The sequence below is a fragment of the Phyllopteryx taeniolatus genome, chromosome 14, assembly GCF_024500385.1.
Source record: "Phyllopteryx taeniolatus isolate TA_2022b chromosome 14, UOR_Ptae_1.2, whole genome shotgun sequence".
In the NCBI taxonomy this organism is placed as follows: Eukaryota; Metazoa; Chordata; class Actinopteri; order Syngnathiformes; family Syngnathidae; genus Phyllopteryx; species Phyllopteryx taeniolatus.
Genome location: NC_084515.1, coordinates 20670033 through 20692680, shown reverse-complemented (window position 1 = coordinate 20692680; position 22648 = coordinate 20670033). Strand labels below are relative to the sequence as shown.

At 43.9% G+C, this 22648-nt stretch overlaps 2 protein-coding genes across 8 annotated transcripts; both read left to right on the top strand.

Annotated features, from left to right (window-relative positions):
• Positions 1 to 9710: 9710 nt before the first annotated feature.
• Positions 9711 to 12752, top strand: LOC133489538 (leucine rich adaptor protein 1-like). Of its 3 annotated transcripts, XM_061798738.1 has the most exons (5): positions 9711 to 9769; positions 9973 to 10124; positions 10743 to 10930; positions 11037 to 11311; positions 12617 to 12752. In XM_061798738.1, exons 1-4 carry the CDS (start codon positions 9763 to 9765, stop codon positions 11296 to 11298), a joined length of 609 nt encoding a protein of 202 aa, XP_061654722.1. In that variant the 5' UTR covers positions 9711 to 9762; the 3' UTR covers positions 11299 to 11311; positions 12617 to 12752. The 3 variants fall into 3 exon arrangements, with proteins under 3 accessions (XP_061654722.1, XP_061654719.1, XP_061654720.1); XM_061798735.1 differs by having other exon boundaries at positions 9749 to 10124; XM_061798736.1 differs by lacking the exon at positions 12617 to 12752 and having other exon boundaries at positions 9749 to 10124; positions 11037 to 12166.
• pgap6 (post-glycosylphosphatidylinositol attachment to proteins 6) lies at positions 12635 to 22054 on the top strand. Of its 5 annotated transcripts, none has more exons than XR_009791961.1 (13): positions 12635 to 12811; positions 13437 to 13620; positions 13706 to 13907; positions 14138 to 14612; positions 15462 to 15790; positions 16319 to 16415; positions 17194 to 17308; positions 17927 to 18066; positions 19188 to 19366; positions 19459 to 19605; positions 19690 to 19806; positions 20322 to 20923; positions 21078 to 22054. XR_009791961.1 is itself a non-coding variant. In XM_061798721.1 (13 exons), exons 1-13 carry the CDS (start codon positions 12754 to 12756, stop codon positions 20655 to 20657), a joined length of 2298 nt encoding a protein of 765 aa, XP_061654705.1. In that variant the 5' UTR covers positions 12635 to 12753; the 3' UTR covers positions 20658 to 22054. The 5 variants fall into 5 exon arrangements, 4 of the variants coding, with proteins under 4 accessions (XP_061654705.1, XP_061654704.1, XP_061654707.1 ...); XM_061798721.1 differs by having other exon boundaries at positions 14138 to 14265; positions 14347 to 14612; positions 20322 to 22054; XM_061798720.1 differs by having other exon boundaries at positions 20322 to 22054.
• The last annotated feature ends 594 nt before the right edge of the window (positions 22055 to 22648 follow it).

Below are 22648 nucleotides of genomic sequence, written 5' to 3'. Positions count from 1 at the left end.
TCTTTTCATGTGGTTGGAGTGGGAGAAACTGACTGTTGTTTTAATTGTTCCCACCAGTTAAAACCCGATTCATGATTCACAATCGGAGCGTCACAAGCGATTAGATGACTAAACTGTTTTGATATTGTCATCAAACAAACTCATTAGACTTGAATGCGTTTTTCCAGAAGTGGTGTGGAAATGATAAAAGTATGTGTACAACACACTTCACTTGAGAGTATTTTGAGGAAAGTGGAATAATTGGACCATCTTTGGTGTTCGATCACTGTGTCAGAAAGTTTGGCCGATGGAGTCAACTTGAAGCCAGTCACAGGATTTAATGTCACGGATTTGTTCTCGCCCGGACGGACGGATGCTGAGAGGAAGTGGGCCGCACCCACCAGATGCCCTTAGTGATAAGCGACCTCGTTACAGCTCCCTCGCAGAGAACCACGATGCTGAGCGGCTCCCACTTAGAGCTTCACACTTCAAGCCGTGCTAAGCTCCGGCACTTTTCCCAGGTTCTTTTTAATCCATCACGCATCAGGATTTGCAACTTGAGTACTGCGCTACATCATACTGAGAGCTGTTGGTAGTACGCAGCGTTTCCCAACTTCACATTAACATTCGACAAATCTCACGGCAAACCACCAAACAAAACTGCCACAAAAGCAGACTGAAACAAAAATGTTCTCGTCACAGATTACTCACCAATGTACTTTGTCAGTTTGAAATGTGAGCCTGTTCAGTTCAACACGAATGGCAACGGGCGGATCCACATTTTGCCATCGAGCGGGAGAGCATTTCATTGTTCTGCCTGTCACTATATGTTGCTGGCATAGATAGATGGACAAAGATACATTCTCTAGCCCAACGCTGCTGTACAAGCTGTCATGTGATAAACATCAATTGTGAAAATGTTCTGAATAAAAGTGGGAAGTTTCTCCTGAACAAACTCTCTTCTTCTGGCTCTCGTTAGATAGCAGCAAATGTATTGACCAGTCAGTATGCAAAAATGCTTTTGAATGTTACAATCACCCCCAAAGCATTTATTCTCTCCCACTTCGTCAGCGTGACGTGGGAGGCCAAATCTCTTCCACCATCGCAAGCTTGCTTGCTGAAAGCAGATTTGGGCCCACAGTGTGATTAGTCTTCGGCTTGTTAATGCTACAACTTGCTATTGACTGTTGGAGCCTGTCCCGCAAGCTTAGCAGCGCCTTTGTAAACACCGGATAACAGGAATATGGACCGTCCGTGGTATGCAAACTTTTGTTCTTCAGTGTCTTTGTTCGTTTTTCAGTCATTCCATTGTCAGACCTCAGAAGAGGAGAGGACCGCAACTCTGATTAGCCGGTAAAGAAATCAGAGACATGTTCAAAAGGCGGCCATATAAATATTTCAATCTAACTTGGTAGTGTTCTTTCTTCATTTGAGGAGCCCTTACACACGTGATATTGTGTCGCATGTTGACCCTCAGCATGCGCCACGAATAACATCCCTCCCAAATTCGACAAGCTCTTTTGCTGAATTCAGAATATGTTAATAAAGGATATCATCTGGAGCAGTTCAGAATCCTTATGGATATACAGTAGCTAGTGTAACTCCGCAGATAATTGACACCCATTATAAAAACGATATACTATGTATATATACTATAATTGTTTTAACCTAAACAATTCTGAATGAGCGGGGAGAAATCGCTGCTAAGCATTTTCAGAATTGGTCCACCCCCCCGCAAGAAAAAAAAAGAAAGAAATCAGCGAATAGGGGAATCCGTGGGTGCCGAACCGCAAATATAACATAACAAAAATAACAAAAAAACAAGAACATTCAAAACAATTACAATTGAGCAGACTCACCAGAATCTCTGCTTATTAAACGCATGTGCGTAAGCAGTGCAGCCAAGAGAAATGCTCTGAAATGAAGAGAATAGATCGTTAGGAATAAATAAATAGAATTTTGTGGAACAAATATTCCAATTTTGTTTGTAGATGTCGGTCAGCGCTTTTTGCTAGCAGCTGATCTGGGCCAGCCGAGAAGGCCTCGCTGGCCCAGATCAGCCACCGCTCGATAGGACATGATACAACATGATACAATATGAAGGTTGCGGGTTGAATTCCCAGCTTCCTCGTGGCCAACGCGAAGTGACCAAGCTACTGAAGCGAATGAGCTGCTGCTTTCCTTTCACGCCTCGCCATCCATCTTCAGAAGCGCTTGAGCACCCGGGCTCCATCCCGGCTGACGTTGAGCGAGAGGCGGGGTACCCATCCAGATGTTTCTCAGACAATCGGTTTAATTCTACGAGAAACACGGTGCCAGAGTAATGACTTTTTGCATGTTTAGATTTGTTTGTTTTTTCAATTCAATTTCACTGTTACAGTCAACCTCCTCAATGGCCCCAAACTTGCTCTCATGTTTCTGTTTAAAGGGAAACTGCACACCCAAAAACCCTATCACCCCCAAAAATGTAGTAGCTCCCCCATTCTATTGGCATGATTTCCAACCCCAAATCCCAGAGCTGCTTTTACTTCTCTCTCTCTCTCTGCTGAGGAATTTTGAAGAAATGACCTCCATATGTGCTTGAAGGAGCCCCATGGGAAGAGCGCCAAGAAGAATATAGTGCTGACGGAACACAAACATTGACTTCATCAAACATGGAGCTCTGATGCTCTCCATATGCTCACCTGGCACGGCAACATTTTGTCCTTATCTTCCTGTAGCACATGTTTTGGGGTTGCGATTATCTATCAAATTACACGGAAGCGTGTGACCAACGTTTTGGGCCTTTGAATTTCTGGACAATTTGATGAATGGATTGATCCTAAATGCAGACCCAAGTCACTGACATGAAAGCGCTTTACACAACTAGCGTCTATTTGTGCGGTATGGAAAGCCGTTTGAGCATATATTCACTGCCTTTAATATCGCCGTATACTGTATGAACTCTTCCTTGTTAGTTCAAAAGACGAAGAATCAAAGGTCGACAATTTACTCCAACTGGCTTCAGTAACGGAACGAGAGAATGTATGCCTGTGAATACTGCTGTACTCTGTGTGTGTTTGTTCATGTGTTAACGGAGCAGTTGTTTGAAGGTTTGCAATTAGCATAATCGGAATGGTCATTTCCATTCGCCAATGGATGGATGGCGTTTCTCATTTTACGGGGTGATTCAAAAAGAATGCGCCAAAATCAGCGCGCAATATTTCAAAAAGGAAAAACAATAGAAAACTCCAGCTTGGACACATATGTTGTACATACGTTCAAGTTGTCACTTCAAATGCTCAATGTGGCCACCGCCGGCAGCACGGGCAACATCAAGCCGGTATGACAATTTTTCCCAAACGCCCCGCAGGGTGTCGCGCTCCACCGTGTTGATTGCAGCTGTTATTCCATCTTTCATGCCATCGATATTTGCTGGAAGTGGTGGAACATAAACTTTGTCTTTAACACAGCCCCCACAAGAAAAAATCTCAAAGCACGCTGCACCGCGACAATGCCATTTGTTTCCGCAAACTCAAGCACACAAAACGCTTTCTGCTGAGGGGTCGCCATTTTGAGTGTTAAAAAAAAACATAATTTTTGGACAATTGAACGGCGTCAGAGGAGTACGTCACCACAGCGCCGACATTGACACCCACTCAAACTTGGACAACTCCCCTATCAAATGACCACTGATTCAGTTCATTACAATGCTTTTAAACTTAATAAATGCGTAATGATTTTGACGTATTCTTTTTCAATCACCCTGTACAATAACGTTGAGCAAGCGGATTTTCGTTAGACAGAATTATAGGGTCTGGTTGTTGAACATTTTGGTCCTGAAATATACAATGTTTAATTTAATGAGGTGGAAAAACCGTTTTTATACGGTCTCGATATTGTGCACTTTCCCCGATCTCGGGTGGGCTGGAACGTAACCCCGTTCCATAAAGCAGGCTTCACTGTATAGCGTCCCGAATGCTGCGCCCACTGAGCGCTCGGTGTGGGTTTTTGTGACAAAGAGAAGAAAAGGCAGAAAAGACTCGAGAGTGATTAACGTCTCATCTCAGGTACCGCTGGACCGGACCCCGTGTTGCCTTTGGACGACCGCCAGACGCCTTTTGATTGTTGTTCGCCTTCTTTCTCGTGTCACTCGACAGGCGCTGACTTGTGACCTTTCCGCCGATGAATATAGGTCGGCCAAAGATCGCTGACGACGGAGCCTTCACCGGGGCTGAGGGGGAAAAAACAAAGAAATCACCCAATCAAGCGTGGCACTATTTCACCTGATCATTAATCTGTCTCCTCCGTCACGGTTGACCTCCACCATCGTGGCGTGCGTGCGTCACCGGAAGAGGGGGAGGCGGCGGGGTCTGCCGCTATCTAGAAGGTTCCGAGCTGTGCTCCTCCGAGCGCCGGCTGACAGGCTGTCAGTGGTTTGTGTCTCCTGGTCGTCTCTATCGCGAACGACGTGACACACTCGGAGAACGTGAGGGGGAGAGAACTTCGAATATTTGGCAAGAGAAAGCCTCAAGTTGCAGGAGGGGGCTATTGTGTTGCATTCCATTTGGATCCATTCGTCAGCTGTTGGAAAGCTTTCCCATTTGTGTGCGCACAAGGAAAGTATACACACTTCAAAACGAGGAGGTGGCAAAACTATTTGGCAAAAACCGCAGCACCGTTGACTGACTCACGCACGTCATAATCACAAGGCCTGAATCACAAGACAAACAAAATGGTGCCCTTTGCTTAAAAAAAAAAAAAAAAAAAAAAAAAAAAAAAACTACGTGAAAGTTTTATTGTTGGGATTTTTCAACAACAAAAATGCAAAAGGACTCACAAATTTACTGCAAGTTTTGTAAAACAAGTACAGTGACCCTGCATGCTTGTGTTTCGCTTCTTGCAGATTCACATTCAAAGTTTTCTTTTGGGAACCTTGCGTTGGCGCCATCCTGTGGCATGTTGGTGCCAAGGAATTATAACAACAATAAGAAGAAGAAGAAGAGGAGGACTATAATGCTTTACACTTATATATCACATTTCAAAGCACCCAAATTGCACACATTATTCATTGACTCCACAGTCACGCCTGGTGGTGGTAAGCTACTTGTGTAGCCGCAGCTGCCCTGCCCTTAGGATCGAGTGCCCCCGTGGCCTCTGGTTCACGCTCCTTTGGGTTTTCCCTATCGAGCGCCGCAAAACGCGGCGGTGCCGCAGCAAAGATTCATACGACAGGAAGCTTTCCGTGCTGCCGTGCGCTGCCAAAGACACTTTCATGTTTTTCATTGAAGGTTTGCCTTTTGTACACTGTAACTAAAGTACTTGCTCCGGGACCTTTGCTTTATGTCAAGTAAACATAAGACAGTCATGGATGTTTATGGGCTTGTCTCCGTACATATGAGAGTCATTAGTTTCTCACTAACTTCATCTCTTTGTAGGGTCTTAAATGGAAACACATGCACCCAACGACATCATTGTCTTACTAGAAACTCATGAGTAATTTGTCATTGTTCTCTCTAATGCGAACGACTTTTCTCCACTGTTCTCAAGCATTTTGCCCGAGAAGCAAATGTGCGTGCAAACGTCTGAGCGATTTGGCCACATTTTTCTTTGGGGACGTTTGGGCTGAGAGCCGAACTGTGCAGACAAATGGCGGGATTGCTCTCCCTTCGCTGGGGGACTTCGGCAGAGCGTGTCAAGGCAGAAGATTTTTTTTTCCCCCTTGAGTACACGTACATGCGCATTCGTGCATTCTGTCCATCTCTCTGTCTGGCGAACAAAACTTTGACAATTGTAACACATCATATCATTTCATATCTTGACAGTGCTCAGTAGCTTCCGCTTGCCAAATTGTGAGCCCGCGATTCATGAACTGTGAAGTCACTTGAAAGGGCCTCTAGCGTCAAGATGGCCTATATTTTATTACAACTACTGCTTTATGTATTTTTTGCTGAAGAAAATGAAACTGGCAGTCAATTCCAATCATATGAATGTGTTTTGTATTCCGAGACCGCCGCATCCCATCTTTCACCATCACTGGGCTTTATCTTTTCAAATCAATCACCGTCGGGGAGGCGTGACCAGAAAACGTGTCACCTTTCACCACAACCGGGTACAACCGTTACCGTGGCGACAACAAATTGTGTCAAACAATGGATCTTCGCAGGAATGCTGGGGAAAAAAAAGAACAAAAAAAGGATACAAAATTTGGTGTCACGTTTTGGGCTGTCCATTTAAGAAGGGCTTGAGGTATGTTCACGTAGTTTTGATACGAAGGAGGCAACAAAACGTTATGTAGCCAATCAAGCTAGCGCTAGCACTAACGTCGGTACGTAAACATGCCGACATTCATGTCTAAAGCTTCGGTAAACTGGTTTGTGCGTGTGAATAAATGTTGACAGCGGTGATCAAGTATGTAGACATCGGCAAGCAAGGACCGATGTGCTGCAATCACATGGGGACAGAATTGTTGACATTTTTGCAGATTTATTAAAAAAAGAAAAACTGACCCTTTCAGACCCTTTGCTCAGTATTTAGTAAAGCACCCTTTGAGCTAATACCGCCATAAGTTTTTCACACCTGGATTTGGGGATCGTCTGCCGTTCCTCCTCGCAGATCCTCTCCAGTTCTGTCAGGTTGGATGGTGAACGTTGGTGGGCAGCCATTTTCAGCTCTTTCCAGAGATGCTCAATTGGGTTTAAGTCAGGGCTCCGGCTGGGCCATTCAAAAACAGTCACGGAGTTGTTCTGAAGCCACTCCTTCGGTAAAAATTCGGGTCAAAATCTAGCTGAAAATCAAATATGTCATCAAAAATCAAGCCTAAAATTACAACTGAATCTATTTTGGGGGGCGGGGGTGATTTCTTCAGCAGACATGGTTTTGTTCACAACATTAGAGAGGTCCTTTAAGAGTTTATAATCATTTTATTTAGGATTTATGATCATTGTTGACTTATTTACAACAATCAAAGACTAAGCTTTTAAATGTCACCGTGATATTTTTTGTCAACGTGCTCAATTTGTACGTGATATTTGGCGCGTAGGGCTGCACGGTGGGTGACTGGTTAGCACGTCTGCCTCACAGTTCTGAGGTTGCGGGTTTGAATCCGGCCGCGCCTGTGTGGAGTTTGCATGTTCGCCGCACTCCTGTGTGGCTTTTCTCTGGGCACTTCGGTTTCCTCCCACATTCCCGAGTGAGGAAAAGCGGTTCAGAAAATGGATGGATGGCTGTTTTGTGCATATGTTTGCGCCGTTTGCATATATCCGGGAGTTTGGCACCTGGAATTGGGCAGAACAGCTGCCCAAATAAGCACCGACCTTCTTTACGATGACCCGTAAATCATTTGTAACTACACAGACAGATGCCGTTAAATATTATATGTTCATAATGAAGGCCTTTCCACAACCTGCAGGGTTTTTTTTTTTGTAATAATTTGAAATGTTTGCTCAGGTTTATGATTTCCCTCAAACTGGAAGTTAGGCACATTGCCTCGTAAAAGGCATAATTCTCCGTGTGTGCCGCATTTTTTATGATTACCCATTTTCTCATGTAAGACTGACCTCAGAGTCATTGCCTTCCTCCCCAGTTAATTTAGACGCGTCTACCTCCCCTCCCCCATTCCCCATTCCAAGCAAATTACAGCATTCTGTCAAATTTGCTTTCTGATTATATTGTGGAACCTCTCAACTGCAATCATGTATAGTGGTCAAAAAGATGTGGAACTAATAGTTCTGTACCTCCCATGAAATGGCAGTACCTCTTTTTTTTTGTGTGGAGGCCATGAGTCATTGTGTTGACCCAAGCTCAGTTTTCAGGGTTGCTCAGAGTTGGACTGCAACGACGGTGCAACCTAATCTCTGCTGGAGCCCATAAATCCAATCCCAGAGGTGGGAAAAACAAAATCAGGCTTGATCGTTCAACCCTGAGCATCGTCTAACACCTGTGTACATAAATGTCTCATGACTGCCGCCACCTACCGGCCAAATTATGAAAGATGATCTTTCATAATGGAGTGGCACGCCCCGCCCACGGCCACTCCCTCTTCCACAGAGACTCTGCTGCGTCCTGGAAATGTGCTGCAGACCATGACAGGTGTTTCAAAAGGCATTCAACGTTTCATGCATAATTGTTTCATTGTGTCGGAAACTAGTTAGCACATCCACCTCGCACGTTTGAGGTTGAGGGTTTGAATGTAGGCTCTGAGTTTGGAGTTTTGGATTTGTACCATTGCACCATTTTTCATTTGTACCATCAGTTTGTACACTGATACAGTGAATGAATAATTGCACCACTATATGGTATCGTATAGTACCTTACAGTACAATTTAGTACAGGGGTCACCAACATGGGGCCCGTGCGCATCATCTGAGTCGCCCACGGGCCTGTTCTAGGATTGGTTCACCAGTGATGTGACATTGTGATTTTCTAGGAATGTTGTAGATGTGATCATTAGAAAATGGAAACCGTTGCAGAGATTTGTTTTGTGTGTTTTTTTGTTTTGAAGTGGTGCTTTTAGTATACTGTTATTGATCCAGCTGTTGTTATGCCCATTGTTCTCTCTCATCCTCTTGATATTTAATTGTTTCCTGCCAGGTTAAATCATTGTTGATCAATATTGTGAGAAAACCTTACCGCAGCCAGTGCCTTCACATCGATAAATATCATTGTTAATAATAACATATGATCACATTTGTTATTCCATAAGTTTGTATCAAACTGGTAGCCCTTCGCATGAATCAGAGCTCTCAGTTTCACAAACGTTTGGTGAGTAATCGTTGATGTTAACGTTAAGTATGCAGGTCGAGCTTGCAGCAGTTTGTCCGAGTTGGATACCGCAATGTTTGTCTCCCTCTGCCGGCGCATATATTTTGCTTCGACAATGTTTCATTATATTGCAGACTACTATCATTGGAGGAGCATCGTGATGTTCATATGTATTATTTCTTGAGGTTGAAGAATTTTCCATGTTTTTTAATTCCCGTTTTTCAGTTTCATCCTCAAGCACGGCCTTTTGTGTTCTAGAGCCACATTGGATTTTTAAAACCAACGGTGGGGTCGTCCGGGCCGTTCGCTGAATGAGGTAAAAAACATTTTAAAAAGTGTCAAATAGTTTATTTTAAAATGTAAATAATAATGGATGCAATTTTTTTTATTTGATTATTTCGAATGATCTTAATTGTAATTAACAAAACAATGATTTATTTCACGTCAAATGGTTTCTTTTTTATAATAATTTGTTCATTTTTATAATTGTTTTAAAAATTAACCCATTATTTTATCAAATACAAAAATAAATTGTGTATTATAGTAATATTTTTTTTAATTACTTACAATAAATACCGGTATATTGACCAATTATTTATTGAGATAAATTTACAAAAATAAAAGCAATCTTTGTTCAAAACGGAGAAATGAATGCAACAACTATGAGAGGACTGTTCATGATCATGTACAAAACTGCTCAGTACTGGGCCGATTCCAAAACAGACGGGGTTGGACGTGGCCTGCGGGCCATACCTTGCACACCAGTGCTGTCACGTGCCAGCCAGCAAAATACACCTCAGGCTGCACATAACACGAACATACATGCCGTGTCAGTACAGAGACGCCGTGTCATGCTGTTGACATTTGCCGCCGGCCATACATTTCCAGTGCGGAGTCATGAAGCTTCTTCTTCTGCACGTGACCTGCGGAATGAAACTCCCGCCATTGTTTGGCTGGCACACAAACAGCTGAATTCACCCCCCCCCCCCCCCCCCCACACACACACACACACACACAAAACCAGCGACCTCTCTGGCATCAATGCATGGTGACTTTGTCTCTCGTCTTTCTTTTCCGGCCTTTCCAACAAATGTTTGTTGTTGCGCGTCTTGTAGGAACGCTAAATGTTTCCGCTGACAGCTTTGATTTTCAACTCCACTAAATTCAGCGTTGATTTAACCGCCGGAAGTCAAAAGAGTGTTGAACAGCGCGACATGACACAGGAGACTTTGGTTGGTGTTTCATTTCCAGGTTTGGAGGAGCTGGAAAATAAAGTTGGCCGGAAAACACCGGAAAGTCTTCTGCTTTGGATGAGGGATGCGGCGGACTCGCGCGACGGGGGGTCAGAGGACCAAAACTCTGATTTCAACCATTGTTTTGTCGACAACCTGAAACAAGAGATGGTGAGGAGGGTTTCCTTCGGCCTTACTTACTAGAGAACACTTAAATCCATTTTATCAAGCAAACTAAAAGATGTTGGAGTTTAAATTGCAATTTGATGACAGTATACACTATGGAGTAAGTAGTATACCGCATCTTATATTTACAAAATAGGAGAGTTCTCGGTCGAACTACGCTGCCGTCATATAAGAATTTTAAGAAGTGATTTATAGTGTCTACTGTAATTATGATAGACGTTTGCTGAAGCAATTGAATGAAGCACCACGAAAAACGAATCCCGGCAGCCCTAAAATTTCAAATTCTGCTGAATTTTGCTTTTAAACAACCAAAAACGTGTAAACCCACAGTATTTGGTTGTGTTGGGAGCAATTTGTTGACGTGGGCACTGCTAATTTCAAGAAATAACAATGACTCAATCCATTAAAATAAAGTACACGCGTGTGTGTGATTCGTAGTGGAACTGTGTGAGGCTTAAGGCTATGTCCCAATTGCATTTCCCAGCTAAGGAATCACATTTATAGTCACGTGCAGGCTTCCGTTGCACAATTGGTTTGCGTCGGCCTGCACCTGTCACCTGTCAACTGTCAACTGTGAACTGCACGACATGAATTCCCATTCAGAGGCGGATGCGCTGCGCAGATGTGAGGATTCTACGCCAGCTGGTCGCCGTGCACGAGGGTATCGAGTCCACGCGCTGGTTCGCGTCGGAGCCGAGCACCTCGGCCGGCGGTCGTGACGTCAGCCGGACAGGAAGTCGAAGCAGCCTGGTGACGGCAGAGGAGCACGAGCGCTCACTCTCTCCATGCAGGTGCGGTGTTCGTGCAGCCTTTCAATAAACGTGCTATAACCGCGCTTCGGTGCTCGGTGCTCGGTGCTCACGCCGCACCGGATAAGCTCTACTTTGTCTCTGACAGGGACATTCCAAGATTAACGTCCCCCGAGGATTTGCCGAAAATCTCCAGTCAAAGGAGCAGTGTTGAAACTTCAAGCCGAGAGTCGCAAACTCAGGACCTCGAAGCGGGTGCTGATCCAATCGAAGAGGTTCGGCTCGGAGCGAACAGCTTCGAGGCGAAACGACAAAACACGGAAGAGGACGAGGAGATGGCTGCGCTTTTGTTCGATTATGACGCTCACTGGTGCTGGATCGAGTCACGCGATGATGTCACATTTTTATGATCTGCACTTCCATGTAAAGCTATTTTTCCCTACCTGAAATGAATGAAAAGGAATATAAGAGTCGTTTTCATATCATTTGCTAAATAATAATGGACGGCTGGATGGTTTTCTATACATAAATGTCTCCCGTGGTGAAAAAGACACAAAGTCTCAATTGCAAAAAGTTACTGGTGATTTGAAATGGTAGGTATTCAAAGTAAAGGCAATTGTTACTGGTAAATGGTGGTTGCCCATTGAAATACACTTCTTGCATAACGCTAAAGGAAAAAGTGCAGAACGATTAAGAAATAATTGACGTGTTTCCCTTCAAACTCCGCGAGTACAAGTGCATAAATAATGCCAACAACTCATTAAAGCCATTACAGTCTTGATATAATCATAATATTGCTAAAGACGTGCAATAGTGGCGACCCTTTGGCAAATTCATACGTAGCTCAGAAATCTATTTTGGTCTCTGCCTCATCCTGGCACTTCAGCTCGCAGATCCCTCTGATGTATTGCGACACCGTTACGAGGCGTTAACGCTAAAGACAATCAATATTTCAAAAATGGCCTTGCCTGTCTTTTAGCGGCATGAGATTGCTCCGGTCTTTGTATTGGACATTCAGTTGTGCAGATGGCAGTTTGAGTCCTGTAATAGTTGAACAAACCCAAGAAGCGATACCGTCTTTCAAGTTTGATTGGCGCTTGAGTATTTGGACTCTCAGACAAATGCATTTCATACAGTATGGTCTGAATGTGGTTTATATACCATATACCACACATATATATATATATAGGGGCTGTGGTTTTGGGGGTTAATTTGAATGCTTTCTGTGCTCTGTCAAACATAACATGAAATAAAGGGTTAACACCGAGTCATGCATCATTCGAAAAGGAGTCTCCATTTTTCTAACTCCACGATACCAATTTTAGAGTAGAGAAGAAGGCTAAAATAACGGACTGAGACATTTTCCCTTTCTCAATCGTTCAGCCATGGTCAATTAACATTTTTTGCCATGGATTTCGTTCAGTTCAGTGTGGAAGCTTTGACCTTTGAGGTCATTTTTTTGAAACTGAACTTTTGCGCAGTACAAATAACAACGGCATCATTCTGTGGGGAAATAAGTTATTAACAGCAATATAGATCCAAAGCAGAGAAAGAAAGAAAAAAAAAAGGGGACAAACTGCATGAAGCTTAAAGCTTCACATTTTTTTTTTATTTGTGGTCAGTTTAAGAGTGTACTTTTTTTCAAAAAGAGGATTTTTACAAAATGTACACTTAAACGAATTGACATTGTGCATCATTTCTTTTAAGCGATGTGTCCTTCGCCTCCAGGTTAAGCTTTGACGTCGTGGCGCGGCGGCTGTGACGTCACGTGTTTACAGCGGGAACCAGGAAGTGGCGGCTCGGCGCAGGCTGGCGAGGATGCCAAGCACCATGTAGTGCTTCACACGGTCCCTGCGGAGGAAAACATGCCACTTTTGGATTTTCTCCTCCTCTTCGCCTTTGCAAACGCGACATTTGGAGACGGTAAGGGGGGGGGGTCGCGGTAGCCACTTGGCTAAGTTCCACGCGAAACCCTTGACTGATATTAAATGCATATATGTGTATTTTTACAACCTTTAAAAAAAAGTTGAATTCCATTGTCACTTGTTGACTGCTGGTAATGATACGTTAGCGATGTTCCGTTGACTTCCTTCCCGCACAGCTCACTTCCAACATCGTTACGAAGATGCCATCATTTTGTAAATGCATTACTTTGACTCGACTGAATACTTTTGTACATAAATTGTTACCTTTACAGGTACAATATAACCTTAAAAAGTCTATAACGTCGCTTGATGTGAGAAAAGCGCAATTAAAGGTCACCCAAATGTATGTTGTTTGTAACTACTTGTGCCCACGATCGTCCCAATATTCTGGATTTTGTGTGCTTGAAGTGTTTCCCTCCCCACAGATGCTCACATTAGGTACATCTCAATAAATTACAAATAAATATGCTCGAAGAGTCCATTCATTTCAGTACTCATAAGTTATATTGATCTGTTCCACACGTGGCAATTTTCTGACATTAAGTGTCGCGAAGCTTTTTTTTTTACGCTTATGTAAAGCGTTTTCGACTGTCCCGTTTTCCACATGAAAATGCATATCACAGATGGGGAGGTGACGTTTGTATCGGAGCTCTCGTCCAAGACAGCTCAGAAGTTGTCCAAGTATGGTTGGTATGGAAACGCAAGGCTGCAAAGGTTTCATATACCGGAGGAGACCGCCGTCGCCCGCTGGATGTTCACTGTCAAGAAGGGCCACAGCTTTCACTGCGCAGAGCGGAATGTCACCGTGTAAGAGTCTTCAGAATAAATGTTCGCTCTGCTTCTCACACCGTCCGCTGCTCAATTTCTGTTTCATGCTCTCGTTTTTTTATAGCTACATTCGGCAGAGTGCCCCTCCGGTCGTGAACCCGACTGGCGCCGCTTTTCCAAACATGACGCTGTGGAGGCCCTCTCTCTCTCTGAGCCTCGCGGTCACCTCAGTCAGCTTAGCGACCTTCAACGTCTCGAACCCCGCACCCGGGGACTGGTTTGTTGCCGCCCACCTGCCTGAAGATGATGGGCGCATTGAGCAGAAGGTCTGCACACTTACTACTTTGTCACTTGCAACAACAGTGCGTACGTAGGTGCAATTTAATGAACCGTCAGACATTTTTAATCCAACCTGTTCCTCCAGAGCAAGTGGTTGGTGGACTGGTCGGGCGACATCAATGACAATTAACCACGATTGTTTGTCTTGACTCTGTCCTGAGATAAACGTAAGCTGGTACATATTCTCACTTTTTCACTGTATCTTCATCTTCTTCAGGGTTTCCCATCCTGTTCCTACTTTTTCCAGCCTCAGCTGTCGGTCAGGAGGGCAGTTGACACACCCGTTATGCAAACGGGAATGTTGCTCCGACAGACCGCTACCGCTAACAAGCCCGCACGCCTTAAGTATGAGGTCAATGTGCGATTGTGTCTCACCATTGAACTCGCAATTGCTACAAAGAATGTGCCGTGCGTTTGTGTGTTTAGGTTGTACGTTCCGCAGTTTGCCTCGTCTCTTTCCGTGTCTGTGGCTGATTGTTCCTCAGCAGAGGTGGCAGGGAGTGCATTGTGTTCTCTGGTCCTCAGCCTGGGCTCAGACTCTCTACTGGATGGTCCAGTAAGAGTGAAATGCTCAGGGACTCTTTGCTCTGCGTCTCTCACCAACCCGCCTTGGGACACTTGGTTACGTGTTGTCGTGGAGAGCATTGAAGACAGCGGCACAGTGATGTTCAGCATCGTGTCACAGTACACCGGTAGTGTACACAAAACTCACCTTCAAGCCATGTCAGCCAAGTGGTAAAGTTCATTTAAGCTCGCCGCAATGTGATTTGAAATTTTAAACTGTGATTTGGCTTGTCTTTCTACTTATGGGTGTGTCAGCAGGATGGTGATAGTTGTGTAAACAAAAGAAAAACAGCATTGTGTAACTAACCAATGAGTTCAACAAAGAACAGAAATGAAAGACACCTCCATTTTAGAGCGATTTACAAACAACACAGTTGACAAAGTGCTTTACACAGTGTAAATTAAACAAATAACAATAGATGTAGCTAGGTAAAATACCGAGGATGCACTGTAGGAGCAATTCACCCAGTTAACATGGATATTTGACTTCAAAAGCCATCAATGGCAGTGATTTAAAAATAAATGATTTCGCTAAGTAAAAACAACATCAAAACACCAATTAAAAAAATAAAGTAGTAAACAAAAAAAAAGGATTAAAATCAACATCTCAGCACGAGATAAAAGCCAGAGGGTAAAAAAAGTTTTAAGAGAGGATTTAAAAACAGGAACTGAATCAGCCAGTCTAAAGTACAGAAGAAGCTCAAGACCAGTCTAATAAAAAGGTTTTTCTTTCCTTGCATTTTAAGTCAGTTACCATATTAGTGTCTAACTCCATCCTTTAGGTACCCTTCAACTGCTGTTTGTACCCCAGCAGTAGTTCCCCCAAAAAGTGCTTCGATCCGTTATTTTGGTGGCCTTGTCACAAAAGAAACATTAAAAAAAGACGTCTGCTGCACTGACTGACCAAAACAAAAATGGAACCAAACACAACCCTTCTACTCTAATGGTTACAGAATGTCATACTTGCTGTGTTTCAGAGGGGTGTAAGCCGAAAAGCGTAGGTCTTGCAGCTGATGATGTCAGCGGCCTCCATGGCAACAGCAGCAACGCCAACTCCGAGTCCTCAGCAGCGAGCAACAGCTCTGCTGCGATCGAGATTGAACCGGGATCGCCGCTGTTGTCGCCTTCGGCGTGCGTGTGGAGCGTCCCGGTTCACTCCGAGGAGGACGATGTTCTCTCACTCCAATTCACTCCAGTCAATGGACCCAGTGTCAGCGTCAGAGCAACCCGGCCCACACTCCTCACGTACCCACTCCCTGCGCAAGTCACCGGCGGGACACTCAACCTGCAGCTCACACTCAACACCGTAAGTGTGAATGTATTCCACGCGGGATTTGGTTGACGTGATGATTAGGAGAAAGGTTGATATATTGTGTGTCCAGGAGAGCAGGTGGAAAGGCAGTTAGGCTCGAAGTTTAGGGGCAGGGTTCAAATGATTTTACCATGGTGCAGATGGGAAGAAAAACGTCTTGGAGGTGAAAAGAGTATCAAATCCAGCGACGAGGTTGAAACTTGAAATTGATGGTGTTATGTATAAGGTGCACACAGGTGGGATATGACCTAGAAGTGAAAGAGAAATTCTGGAAGGAGCAAGACGACCAAGTGCCGATGGTTTGGACACGTCCGCAGCAGGGATAGTGAGTCTATTGGCAAGAGAGCTTGGGGAAGACCAAAGAAGTTGCTTGATGTCGGGAGGGCAGAGGAGGACGCAGAAGATAGGCCAACATGGAAAAGGAAGAAGCGCTGTGGCCACCCCGAACAGGACTAACTAAAAGAAAAACAAGACCTGTCGAAGAGTGTGTGAGTGAAGTCTTGTTTTACTTTGTTTGTACAGACAAATGTAACACTGGGGAACAGCAGCAGTGTGGTGGCGTGCCTCTCTCCCCGAGCGCCAGTCCTCCAACTCGGCAACGACTTCCCATGCCGCACAGGTGACACCCACACTCCAGTCAGTTTAAACGTCATCTGGAATAGGTTTTGCTCATACTACAAGTCACTGTAAAGATGGATTGACACCCATAGTTCACAATTACCTGTTAATGCCTTATCAGATTTTGGGGGGGGGTGGTCTATTTACATGTACGTTTCAAGTGACACATAGTCAATATGAATGTGTTTACATTCACGGAACACATGAAACAATTTTCATGAGCAGAAGTACCAGTTGGACTAAAATAACTTGACAAGCGTCAACCCTGGGCAGTGACAAAATGGAAATAAACAAATAAATCAGAGGCGTGTTAAATGCTGTATATTGTTGAGTTGGTATGATTTAAATGAGGGTAACCTCCACATTACACCACTGACCGGCAATTATTTACCTTATTTAATGACAGAAAAACCTATAATAGCATATTTAAAGGTCTGTGGTTTCGTGTAGTTTGGATTTTTTTGTGTGCCTGTGTGTTTTGTTGTGTTGTTTGAGCAGACACTGTTGTGTATACTAGTGGTTCTCAACTGTTGTCACCAAGTTGAAAGTAGAAGTAGTTCGTTCCAGTACTTAAGTAGATTTTTCAGGTATCTGTACTTGAGTTTTCTCTTTTTTGCAGCCATGATGCATATTCAAATTGTGTCACGTGAACCTTTGCTTTGTAACGCAAGGCTTAGTAATCGCCTCTCAACAGGCTCGTGGGGAAGACCCCCACGTAATGGATACAGACTTACCTTTGATTTTGAGTTTACGTTGTGACTCGTGTATTGTTTCTGAAGCTTTGTTTGGAGGCTATGGCCTTAAGGTGAACACCAGCTTTCCCAAATCTGTGGTTCGGCTGCCTTTTCCTGCGTCAACGGCGTGGTACCTCACTCTGCAACTCCTGTGCGACAGGTAAATAAACAGCTCTCGCTTTTTGCATGGATGGAAAATTACACCTTGTGCTCAACAGCTTCAGTATCTTGATAACTTTTTTTGTGTTGTCTTTTTACTTAAGATATTAAGATATACATATTTGCTTGTATGAATTCAGTCATCCCTCTGTATCTAACACAGAATATATTTGGAATATGTTCAAATATGTTTTTTTTTGGTCTTTATGATCCCACTTGAGATCCCAACATGGTTTAATTTCTAATTATCCTTTCATTTTAAATGACAGTCATGTACATCAAAAACTGGTTGCCAACTGTCAAACAAAGTTGAGGAGAAAACGGTGATCATATACTTTTGTATATGATTAACATATGTACAAATTAAAAAATACGGCGCCACTGTGTGCGCAAGGTTGAAATATCCCAGACATTTCCACACACAATCCTCATCGACTTCCCCCATGTTTGCTGATCCTGCTGCAGTTTTGTTTTATTCAACAAACTGACTGCTTTGGTCTCCGATGTGGAGCTTGAGAACATCTTCAGCATCTCCACTGACACAAACATTCAATTTGTCAAATTCCAGATCATCAACAATGCCCTTTGATTTGACATCTGTTGTGTGTGTTTGCAACAGTGACTGCGGCAGTGTGTCTGCGGTGTCCGTGGAACCGGAGGTTTTTGTCAGCGCCTGTGTCGAGGACTGTGGGGCATTTGGGGAATGCAGACTGCTCAGGTCCTACAACTACCTATACAGTGCCTGTGTGTGCAAGGCTGGTACGACATACACTAACATACACAGCTATGTACTTGTATTTGCGAGGACCTTCCTTTTACTTCGTCCTTAACCCACCAAACTGCAAGACAGGGGCACCTCTAAAGTTGAACAGTCAAACAATTTGGAGTTTGATGCAAATGTTCGGGATAAATAGGTCTCTAAAGATGCACCAAAACCCCAGCGTTCAAATGGTTGCCTTGCTTGATGGAGACAACGTGCAAGCAATATTGTGCCCTACTATCATTAACTGTGTCCATCACTCATCGTCACTGCATTTTCAAATGTGAAGATGTTACCTGAAACGTTGCCTCTGTTTACGATGCACTTCTGTTCTCACAACATCGGCGTAGCCCGATTTGTAAGTAGGAACAGACCATTGTTCGACCGCTAATCAACGCTAACGCAGAAGTAAAGCCATACCGGTAATTACAGTGAATATTTGTAGGAAAAAGACTTATAGGTCGGGCTGGGCGATTATGGAAAAAATAATAATCATGATTATTTTGATTGATATTCAAATCACGATTAATGAACACGATTATTCATTTATTTCAAAACAGTATTTATTTAACTACAAACTCAACTTGAAATATAACTTAAAAGAACAGCCAGAAAATAAATTAGTTTAACAACAATAATATATATATAAAAAAAAACAGAAACAATAAACACTAAATAAAAATAATGGCTAAAAACATTGGGGTGGGGTGACTGTATTGTCTATTATAAATATTTGTAAAAAAAAAAAAAAAAAAAAAATATCCTCTCAATATTCTGCCACTTAGCAAATCCAAATCATGTTGTCATACTAATTGACCTAAAACAGGAAAACTACTCTGATTTCATGACACTAAAGCCATGACGATCTGCTGTTGCTGCTGTGTGCGCCTTGGCCTCTTTGGGGCAGTGTGGTGCCACGCATGCATGTTTACTGCATATTTACAGTAAGCTAAAATAGAGTACAAGAAGAAAGTCGCAATAAAACAATATTAAACTCGCTTTTCACAGATTAGGAAGAATATATGCCTTCGAGTATTGTTACATTGTCCGTCTGTGTGTGTTACTACGGCGTTTGTGTGTGTGTGTGTGTGTGTGTGTGTGTGTGTGCGCGCACACGTAGGTTGGAGGGGTTGGGGCTGCACAGACGGTTCAGCAGCTCAGTCGTTCACCTGGCAGTTGGCGGCCACGCTGCTGCTCACGCTCAGCAACGTTGCCTTCCTGCCGGCAATTGCGGTGGCCGTCAAACGCTGCTACGTCACCGAGGCGTCCGTTTACCTCTTCACCATGTTCTTCTCTACGGTAACACGTCGTAACTGACCATCAAGTTGGGGCAGAATTTTAGGATTTCGTTTTGTTTTGTGTGTGTGTGTGTGTACTCGTGTGCACTGCAGTTTTACCACGCCTGTGACCAGCCGGGTATTGCCGTGCTGTGCATAATGAGTTATGACACCCTCCAGTACTGTGACTTCCTGGGGTCTGTTTGTTCCGTATGGGTCACCATTTTGTGCATGGCTCGCCTCAGGAACACGGTGAAATATGTAAGACAACGGAGCGTCTGTTGTTAGACTTTTTTTTTTTGCTATTTACACACGGTTCGCAACTCTCTGCTTATCTGCACGTAGACTCTGTTTGTTCTCGGGACTCTGCTGATCGCCATGTCAATGCAGCTGGACCGCAAAGGTCTGTGGAACCTGCTGGGCCCCATCCTCTCCGCCATAATCTTCATGGTGGCTGTCTGGGTAAGGGATGTGCGCCATTCAGTCTCGGGTAGCTTGTAGGGCAGAAACGGAAAGATTAGTTCTCTACAGAGCTCCCAATTCGTAACATTTGTACGCCTTCACCTTACGAGACTGAATGAGACAGTGACGCACACTAATACAAAATGAGGACACTCGCTAGGAGCTGCTGTAGGCCACAACCGACGCCCAGATGCTCACACTGAACTAACCAGCATTAATAACCTCACTCCGGCTCCCGATTGCACTCACTTGGCCACGTCCCTGAAAAGCACACATCCAGCACACAAATACTACAGAATGTACGGTAATTATACTTTATAAATCCAGCTTATTTCATCACATTCTCTTTTAATATGGCTTTTTTTTTTTATTATAAAATACAGCGCTATTTTTCTTTCCGGAAATGTCTTAACAAAACAATACTTTTTTGGGAGGCTCCTTGATCGTGTTCACCAGTGGCAATGGGACTGAATGAACCACTCAGAGTCAGTCTGGTCCTCGTTTTGTGTCGCCAGGTGTACCGAGGAATTAGGCGTCGCCATTGTTACTTCCCGTCCTGGCAGAGGTGGGTCTTCTACCTTATCCCCGGAGCACTCTGTGCTCTCGTCGGGGTGTGTTTGTACATCTTTGCGGAGACTGAGGACAACTACTACTACACGCATTCAATTTGGCACATCCTCGTGGCCACTTGCGTGGTGTTCCTGCTGCCGCCCCGTGGAGGGAGCCTGGCTGCCGTCAGTTGGACCCAAGGATGGCGGCCGGATTGGAATTGGACGTGGCGCTGGACTCCTCGCGTTTGTGGAAACACGCTTTGCCCGAGCAGCAAAGATGAACTCTACACTGTCACATAATGACACTGTCACACGGATTCTGTCAAATTGTCACAGAAGTCGACACGCTTTAAAAATGGAGAGTGCTCTTCTGAAATTTTGTAGGCCTCCTCACTCGGTCCTCACCTTAGCCTCAACAATGCCTGCTGTCTTTTCTTTGTTTGTTTTTTTAAATAACTTTTAAGTACTGTCCTCACAACTTTGTGCAACTTTGCAAAGCTCTTGTAAATGCCACTTATTCATTTCATTACCTCCTGATCCATTGAACCAGCTTAACCACAAAAGAGGTTTGTACATATTGTTTATGGCGCTCTTATGCATATTTGGTAGTCGTTATACGGTATGCTCCAAATATTTATAAATGCTGTCACTTTAAAATGTTCAATTCCTGCTAAGTAATGGTGTTCGTGCTTGTTTGTCGATATGTGCCCCGTGGTTCAGGGTGCAGTCTTGCTTCTGCCTGAAGTCGGCTGGGGCCGGCTCCCCGCAACCCTGAACAGGACAAGCGCTATGGAAAACAGATGAAGTCGACCAGCCGCTTTATGACTTTTGATTTTCACGATGGCGGGAGGCAGGTTCACACGTCAGCTGAATGATTCCTGCCAGGTGTGTTCATGTCGTACTCGTTCTGAAGCACTTTTATGATTTATGTGAGTTGGGGCAGCTCTTCTGTTCAAATGGGAACTTGAATGTATGTATGTATGTGCCTCCCTTTTTTCTCGAGTGTCTTGTGTGTTTTCGTCTCGCCTCAGTTATTCCGGATTTTGTTTTATGCAAACGATTTATATGTTCTCCTTATTTTGTCAATTTCAACACACTCATGTTTTGCTCCTCCAATCTTGAAAACCAATCTTAGCTTCCTTACAGACGTCTTAGAGCAGACGTGTCAAATTTTTGTCGTGGGCCACATTGTAGTTTCCCGCAGAGGTCTGTTATAACTGAAACCATGGAAATGTTTACTTTTCATATACATACACACACACAACAAGTAGTTTTGAAATCAGAAGTCAACAAGTCGGTGTAACTATTGTTCAGGTTACTGTAAAATGGGGTTTGGTAACAAAAAAAAAGCTCACAGTATCTCAACGTTTAGTATTGATTACATTTGACAATTTAAAATGAGATTTTAGCAAGAATCATGGACATTGACACACCTGATTTGCTTTTGCGGTCCACATCAAATGTGGCTCCCGGTCTTTGAGTTTGACACCTCTGCCTTCGCCTGTCTTTCTTTGTGCACGTTTAAGAGCGAATCGCATGAAGAGACCAGCGAACCTCTACCTCCCTGCACAGTTACTAAATGAATGTTTGACAGACCAAAAACCAATCTGTTAACAGCATTGTGCTTTTTGTTGTATTGTTCTGTTCATTCATGTAACATTTTTAAAAGGACTTTGTGCCCAGGGGAGGCTATTTCATGTGGTTGTTGCTCTTTTATTGTTGAACACGCACATTCATATGTGACTGTCCAAAATGGGAAATGGAGAGAAGAAGATTATCCTAATCCTCAGAAGTGTATCGACTCGGTCCGGCCGTGTGGGCGTGTGCGCGCGTGCAGTTGCTTGAGTCCATTAGTAAAATTGATCCCCTCATCAGGTCTGCAAAGCTGGCTGAGTACGAAATATCACTGATGCAACAGTTTATTCTTATGGCGTAGGTTCCACAAGACTATTAGGTTTAAATGGTACACAAATGGCGTCGAACAGGAGAGCGCCCACTTTCCGACCCCCCTCCAAATACACACAGCCCTTAAAACAGTTCAATCCTTTTCATGTTTTTTTTTCGAGCTGCTGTTGAACACATCATGAACAGGGCGTGCAGTTGATCAATCTGTTATCTAACTCTTCGTCCTGATGGTAAAGTGTATTAAAGTAGAGGCCACGACTATATTTAAGGCTGTAGGAATTTGGCGTATAAGTTTTATCTTGACCGATGACAGCCAGTAGAAGGAGGCCGGCGGCGTCATGCTGAAGAAACTGCAGCTACCCACATCCGCCCATTTTCTGTAGGCC

Excerpts from the sequence above, each read along its gene's own strand:
- LOC133489538 (XM_061798735.1), top strand. The coding sequence starts at position 9,846 with ATGTTTCCGCTGACAGCTTTGATTTTCAACTCCACTAAATTCAGCGTT. Across the intron at positions 10,125-10,742 it reads ACAACCTGAAACAAGAGATG|AGGCGGATGCGCTGCGCAGA; the intron begins GTGAGGAGGGTT and ends ATTCCCATTCAG. Across the intron at positions 10,931-11,036 it reads CGCTCACTCTCTCCATGCAG|GGACATTCCAAGATTAACGT; the intron begins GTGCGGTGTTCG and ends TGTCTCTGACAG.
- pgap6 (XM_061798720.1), top strand. The coding sequence starts at position 12,754 with ATGCCACTTTTGGATTTTCTCCTCCTCTTCGCCTTTGCAAACGCGACA. Across the intron at positions 12,812-13,436 it reads AAACGCGACATTTGGAGACG|ATGGGGAGGTGACGTTTGTA; the intron begins GTAAGGGGGGGG and ends TGCATATCACAG. Across the intron at positions 18,067-19,187 it reads TGCCTGTGTGTGCAAGGCTG|GTTGGAGGGGTTGGGGCTGC; the intron begins GTACGACATACA and ends GCGCACACGTAG.